The following is a 7817-nucleotide window of genomic DNA, read 5'->3' as shown; positions in this document are numbered from 1 at the left end:
TTACAGCATATGTAAAGTACAGTCATACCTCGAAATTACGCGAGGTTAGGTTCCGGAGCCCCTCGTACAAGGTGAATTTTTGCGTAAGTTTGGCATGGTCTTTAAAAATGCTAATAAATGTTTATTTCCAGAGTTTAAGTACTAAATATGACCTTAATCATGCTCATTTAAAAGCTAACTTTTAAATGAACTAAAAGTTAGTGTAATTTTATTTAAAATTTAGCTTATTACCCTTAAAAAGGAATACAGTAAATGGTTGACATAAAAATTGAGTACTGCACAGTTTCATAATAGCGCATTTACAGTAGGTGTGTACGATATACTGATGTTACCCCTAATTCATGGGATGCCGTTTTCTTTGTCACTTAGAGTAAAGCCATTTTCTTTTTGTGTCACTAGGCAAAACGTCACAGTCAACAAAAGTAAAATTCCATAAAACATCGAAAACATGTACATAATGTTCGTAGAAGGTAGTACAGTACAGGTAAAATTCAATCAATTTAAAATTATATACTGTACAGGTAATGACGTACAGAGAATAATAAGTTGTAAACATATGTTTGAGCGCTAACTACAAATGAGAGAGAGAGAGAGAGAGAGAGAGAGAGAGAGAGAGAGAGAGAGAGAGAGAGAGAGATACTGTAATAAAGTAACTGTACTGCTTTTGTATCGTATTTATGCGCAAATATATAAATACAAATTTTCCATTCTGATTTTACACCTAAAAACACGAAAACTTAAAAATTATACACACTTTCTACAGGGGTATCATCTTTGAAAAATGCAGGGTATCACATCTTGTAAAAGTACACCAACTGAACGTGCTGTAATTACATGCACATACAGATTGCACCAGCACTTTTCTCCGAGGTGAACAGAGTAATTTTCAAAGAATGACACTTATACAACTCTTAGTTACATCTTCGATATTACATTAAAGAATTCATTTTATCAAATGAGCGACTGAACAACCTCATCTCAAGGTCATGTAAAGTCCTTGTGACAAAGACTTTGCAAATGGACATAATACTTGTATGATATTTATGTACAGAAATATAAATATAAATTTTCCATATCGATTTTACAGTTAAAAGCATGAAAACTTATAAATGTACTTCAAACATTAAACAAGCATTTTCTGCAGGGTATCATCTTTGAAAAGTGCAGTAACTTTGCAAATGGGTATCACATCTTGTAAAAGTACACTAAGTGAATGTGCTGAAATTACCTTTGCATCATATTTATGCATGTACAAAAATAAAATAATACATTTTCGATACAGATTGTACACATGAAAGCAAGAAATGCATTTTTCATAGAGATTTTACATGAAAGCATGAAATGCATTTTTCATAGAGATTTTGCACATTAAAGCATCAAATGCATTTTTCATACAGATTTTACACAGAAGCATGAAATGCATTTTTCATACAGATTTTACACACAAAAGAATGAAATGCATTTTTCATACAGATTTTACACACAAGCATGAAATGCATTTTTCATACAGATTTTACACTTAAAAGAATGAAATGCATTTTTCATACAGATTTTACACATAAAAGCATGAAAACTTGTAAATTACTTAAAAAATGAAACACCCACTTCTGCAGGGTTTCTCGAGAATTTCATGTGTCTGTGAAAAAATCGCATATGCCCATTAGTTAGGTTCCAGTGAAAAGTTTGTGTGTGTGTGAATTCGCGCAACTCGAATCGTGTAAGATCGAAGTATTACTGTATGGCATTAATGTTACCGAAGGCCTGTTACTTGCTTATATTCTAAATTATAAAAGGATTTAATACCAAAAGATTTCAGAAGAAAATAAGCTAACATTGATTGTGAACATGTGTTTTAAAAGCTTTCCAGATTTGTATAGTTCTCATATGTTTCTTTTTTCAGAGGAAGGACAAGAATGTCAAACATCCACCTGGGTCTCCCTTACCCTGGGGGAGTAGTTGACCATTCAAGTAATTTGGCCCATGATATTGGTGCTTTGTATCTCAACGACGAGTATAGTGATGTTACTTTGCAAGTTAATGGTCAGACATTTCATGCTCACAGAGTCATCTTGGCTGCAAGAAGTCAATATTTTAGGTAAGCTTTCCTTTTAAATACCAAATTTTACATTTAAAGTCCCATCAGTTTACGTGAGCCTATATTTGTGTGTAGCACTCCAAGAGACATTGTCTAATAGAGAATAACAACACTCATCCTCAGAGTTTCACATTTGGGAACCTGAATGCCTCTTCAGCCAGAGCACACCTGTCATTGCTACTTCCATTTTCAAAGAATATTCTTTAACCAGTACATTGCCTAAATAGTTCATGATAGCCCTGAAGAAGATGAAAAAGTTGTAAGGCTTGAGGAGCCTCAAGAATAAAAGTGATTTATTGGATGAAACTGGTGAACCAGTTATGGAAGGGCTGACTTTGATGTGTACTATATAGGATATCATCATAAAGTTGGTCATTGGACCAGGAAGTGAAAAAGTGGATTACATCAATAATATATTTTGCACTATTTTGTGAAAACTGTAGAGGAGTAGGATTGGTAAAATGCATTATGAACATCTTGGGAAAGGTGCAGAAGGATTGACTGAGAAAAAGTGGTATTATTATGCTCAGCTTGGATCTTTGTCAGAAGAATTGACCAAAAAATTGTGCTCTATAATGGTGCAACTACAAAGGAAATGCCACATGAATAGAAGGTTTCTTATTTTTTGAGGGGTGGGATTGGGTGGGAGATGATCTTGGGAAGGTATAGGACATATTGTCTAGACAAATAGATGGACAACAAGAAGGTAGTTGTTACTAAAATGGCTTGAGTAAATTGAATTGCAACACAGGAAGATCTAGAATGAAAAAAGTGACTGTTTTATCAAGGAAGGAATGGAGATAGTGTTGGTGTTCATCTAACATCCACTTTGAGTCTTTTGTTTATTATATGAATGGAGGTGATGGAGAGGCATCTGGAAAGAGCAGCAATAGCATGGATAAAGTGGAAAAATTGCTGACCTGCATATGAAGTAAGTGTTTTAGTGGAACACAATTCAAATGTTTGTGTTTTAACACCTCGGGGACATTGGTTGTTACAAGGATAGTATTGAAGATTTTGGAGGGGTGTGACAACAGATGCTGACATTCATGACTGAAGTGTATTAGGTAGATTGTTTTACATATGAGAGTGTAGCTGAGGGAGATGGTGGCCAGAAGCTTGAAAGTAGACTGTGACGTCTAAGATGGAAATTGTTTACATATATGTAATGAACTGGCTGTTCCCCAAAGGGGGGGAACAGCCAGTTAGAGAAGTGATTGATATAATTCATAGGTCGTCAACCAGTAGGATTGCTAGATGATCGTGGAGAAAATTATTGAAGAGTTAATGTATTATGGAGATTCAGACAGAAAGTAGCCAAGATCAATTAGAGTGAAAAGCATTAGTCAAACGTCTAATCCTGTAAGGGGAAAACTTGACTGGGGAATATGCACAGTAATGGTATTATGCTATATAAAAGATTAAAATCATTTTGAAACTTTGCTTATGATCGTATGATGTGATGTGTATCATTATTTTCAGGGCACTTTTGTTTGGAGGCCTAAGAGAGAGTCACCAAGCAGAGGTGGAAATCAAAGATACAAATCTAACAGCATTTAAAGTCCTCTTGAAGTATATTTACACTGGATGGGTCAGCCTTAGTTCGGAAAAGGTAAGTAGAGTATGAGTCTGCTTCCTTTAATGGCTGATGTAGAGATGGCTAAACCCAGTTGTTATATGGTTGGTCATTAATGCTTAATTGTTCCAAGTACAGAAACCTTGTTCTTACTGTATTGTTTTTAATCATATACCATAATAGTATAATCAAACTTCATGTTTTACATTCTTGTAGGAAGAGACAGTGCTCGATATCCTTGGCCTTGCTCATCAGTATGGCTTTGAGGATTTGGAGTCGGCCATCTGTGACTACCTGAAGGATGCTCTTTGTATTCCAAACATCTGTGTTATATATGACATGGCTTCTCTCTACAATTTGACTAACCTCAAAACTGTATGCGAGGATTTCATGGATAAGAATGCTCTTTCAATTCTTAGCCATGAGTCATTCTATTCTCTCTCACCGGTAAGTTTGATTTTATATAAAGGTACATCTCCCTTCCCCTTGTGTATTTTTTGTCTTCAGTTTCAGTTTTCTTAGGCATTCAAAATAGTACTGTAAATGGTTTTGTATTTTTGTAACTCGTTCCTATTTCCATTTCTGTTTCTTAAATGCTTAAATCTTGCCCTTTATTAAAATACCTTACTAGTAGCTAGCTTTTGTAGTATCAACCTTTTAGTTTTGGTGATTATTTTACACTATTAATGTTGAAGGATATTCTTATGCTCAACCAAATCATGATTAACAATTGCTTAATTAGGGAAATTGGTAAAGTACAAGAAAGAGGACAATTTTATACAGTAAAGGAGTAAGAATAGTTTATTTATTGTAGAAATTATAAAATATCACAAGTATTATACATTTTAAAAGTGTAAGAATAAGCATAAATGTCCTGGACTTAGGATCAGGTTGTGTACTAGGGTGTTTTCTGAGCATTCACCCTTCCTTCCACATGCAAGCACAATATCTTTTGGCAGCTTTTTCCATTTAGAAAAAAAGAGTAGGAGTAAAGATAGACTCACAGTGTTAGTGAGGAATAGGTGCATGGTTGAATTGTGTAATACTAATCTTCCGTCACAGTGCTAGTTTTTAATAACCAAATAGGAAGCAGGAATGTCAAAATTAGAGAAAATGTAACTACATCACCCTAAAATAATTACTTATGTAAATAAGAAATAATTATATATTTGTGTTAGTCACATTGAAGTACAGTACACCCTAATTGTATAACATACATAGTAGTGTCTAATGGGAAAAGGGAATAGTTTTTAAGAAAACATATATGCAGTATAAACTTGATCAGTATGTAAGTACCATATGAAAAGCTTCAGTTCCATATCAAAGTCAGACAGACAAAGAATGTACACTCTTTATTTTCAAAGTTATTTCCTATTTTCAAAACCATTTTGAAAATTGGCGGTTCCAAAATTTGTTTGCGGCAAAGTACACTGATTATAGACATACCAATTTTAAATGTTCTTTTAGTGCTTGTCGTAAATTTATTATGCAGTATAATGTATCTTTTGAACCTGAAAACTTGTACATTATTGTTGTATGCTCAAAAATGACAAGTAGCAAAAAAAAGTCAATGGTATAGTGAAGTTCACCCAAAATTTCTTGTTTCATGATGTCATCTTAGTCTTAAGAGTTGAGAATGGGATTATGTCATTTGACATCAATGGAATCTCAGATGGTTAAGTAGCAAGGTTAAAGATCTGGTATGAAGCATTTTAAATACAAGTTGCAGAGATTTTGAAAGTCCATACCTTCCATATCAGCACCAGCAAATTCAGAGTTGTGAACAGATCACTCCAAAAGTCATACAGGTACCAGTTTGTACATTAGAGGAGAAAGCTGGAAATTAAAATGTCTTAATCATATACTTTAGTTAAAAATGTATTATCTTCTTTAAAATCAATATAAAAAATAAGCCTACCTTATGTAGGTCATTATCTGGGGAGATATCTTGAGAAGTATGTGATTATATCTAAATCTACTATGTATGATTAATAGAAATGTATTTAAGTTATCAATAATGTAATTAGCATCCAGACAGGTACCTGGTAAAATTGTTTCTTAAGCAAAAATATTTTTGCAAAGTTAAGTTTGCTTACTATGATCTTTTTATTTCATTTTCCATTTCATATTTAAATTTATATAAATTACATTGGGAGTATTATTTATGACCAAAAGATTAATAAAACTAAACCTAGGGACAGCATACAAAAATAGTTGTTATAGTTTCAAGTAATGACTTCATACTCAAGTTTTTTCAGAGATCTTAATATACTGTAAGTGAGATCAGTATAACAAATGAAGTGCCATTTGCTAAAAGTAATTTTGAGGTTTTTCGTTTGTTGGAAAAGAAAAACAATGTACTCTCATTTTTTATGGTTTTGCATGTTTTAGCACTTCAAAGTGGTTCAAAATCATGTCAAAGTCTTATAGCTTTCATGTTGATCAATCATGAATTCCTCATCCCCTTTTTTCTGGGTGGGTGTAGTGAATGAAAAATGGCAGTGAGACATACAGACAGTGGCTAATTACTGTACAGTGAATTAGCCACAATTTTTCACGTTGATAATTCATAGAATAGATTTACAGTATGTTATTCTATTTTTGGTGTATCACCCATGCCTTCATTTGGAAGCTTATTAAACGAACTTCCCGAGGAGGAAAAACAGTAGTAAGAAAACAGAAAAAGCATATTATAAAAAGCATGCCTGCCATGCTGCTATATTATTTAATGAAATATGTTTGAGAGAAGGCCTTTTTCCAAATTACCCTGTACAGTATTACTGAGATAGTTTTTTGTTGAGTCGACTGAGGATTAGTACAACCAGCCCATCTCCAAACAAAGCACTCTTTCAACAGGTCTTTGGTGGGAGGGGGCAACAGAATTTAATTTTTTAGTTTTGGTTGGAAAAATTAGCTTAAATTACTTCTGCAAAATATCTTTTAAAAAGAGTGTGTGTCATTTGTCTGAAGGGTTAAGGCTTGTTCTCTGATGTCACTATCACCAACTCGAAGGAAATTGGCCTAGTTGTCTTTTAAAACAATATTTCAAGCTCTAGGTTTAAGAACAAAACTAGAGCAAGTTTGTGCCTCTTTTTCCCAAAAGAATAGTTTTTTTTATTTTTGGCTGAGTGGGTGGTTAAGAGCTAGGCCCCTTCTGTTACTGTGTACCGTTTTCAGAAAACTGGCATGGGTTTCGTACACAAAAAGTTATTACTTTAGTTTCCGAAATAAAGAATTACTGCATATTTTTCAGTTTTTGGCTGGGAGGGAGCTGAAATGCTTGGCCCCTCGTGTTACTAGTTACTGTCTTGGAGAAAACTGGCTCGACTTTCATTCATTTGAAAAAATGAATTTATCCGCAAGGGGCCATAAAACTGTGCCCCTAAAACTATGTTACCATTTTTGAGAAAATTGGCTCAGGTCTCAAGAAAAAAAAAGTTTCCTGTCTTGGCTCTCAAGTTATTACCACAGTCAACTTCCCGAATTAAAATATGAGCATTAACAATTGCATGTTTCTTCTGTACCTGGACCATTGGTCTGATCATTAGATATAGTGTTTTACAGCTTGATCCGATTTGTGAAATAAAGATGATTTTAGAAAAAATTATGTGTGTACATTGTACATTCTTCAGGATAAACTACTAATTGTTAAGGATGATGCATGCCAAGATGCATTTTTGCTTGATGTGTCTTTTTGTAAATTTTTGTTTTGTTTGAAATAAAGAGGAAGACTCAGAATTCCTCGTTTTTTGGTAACTTGAAGTTGACAATTTCAGTATCCTTTCAGTTGTTTGCATTTTGGTAGGATGTACCAAGAATTGTTGACCAATCAAGATTTTCTGTATGACTGAAGTGCATGTTTCATTTCTCTTTTTAAAATGTTTTTCATGCATCCAAATATTGAGCTCTAATAGAATTTCAAGCTCATTTTTATGAGGAGGATCTTGACTGCATATTAGCATCTTATGTATCTTTTCCTTCATGTGCATCAGTAGGTTCAGAGTCCCTAACCAGAGTCATCTTTGTTGTTGCTGGTCACTTTTTGAGAAATAAACATTGCCCATGCACTTTATTAGTTTTTCATGTATGTGAGTAAATTGCGGTACAGCATATACTAGTATAATACTTGACCTCATGTAATAGTCA

At 33.7% G+C, this 7817-nt stretch overlaps 1 protein-coding gene across 7 annotated transcripts in view; it reads left to right on the top strand.

Annotated features, from left to right (window-relative positions):
• LOC136849284 (BTB/POZ domain-containing protein 9-like) overlaps positions 1-7817 on the top strand; it is a 35958-nt gene that overhangs the window by 9233 nt on the left and 18908 nt on the right. For all 7 annotated transcript variants that reach the window (XM_067122589.1, XM_067122584.1, XM_067122588.1 and 4 more), the window contains exons 2-4: positions 1901-2095; positions 3578-3707; positions 3888-4118. In XM_067122589.1, coding sequence (XP_066978690.1) covers positions 1914-2095; positions 3578-3707; positions 3888-4118 — 543 coding nt within the window. In that variant the 5' untranslated portion in view covers positions 1901-1913. The remainder of the gene's footprint in view (positions 1-1900; positions 2096-3577; positions 3708-3887; positions 4119-7817) is intronic.

The sequence above is a fragment of the Macrobrachium rosenbergii genome, chromosome 20, assembly GCF_040412425.1.
Source record: "Macrobrachium rosenbergii isolate ZJJX-2024 chromosome 20, ASM4041242v1, whole genome shotgun sequence".
NCBI classification, from domain to species: domain Eukaryota; kingdom Metazoa; phylum Arthropoda; class Malacostraca; order Decapoda; family Palaemonidae; genus Macrobrachium; species Macrobrachium rosenbergii.
Note: the sequence above shows the minus strand (reverse complement) of the source record. Positions and strands in the feature narration are given on the sequence as shown.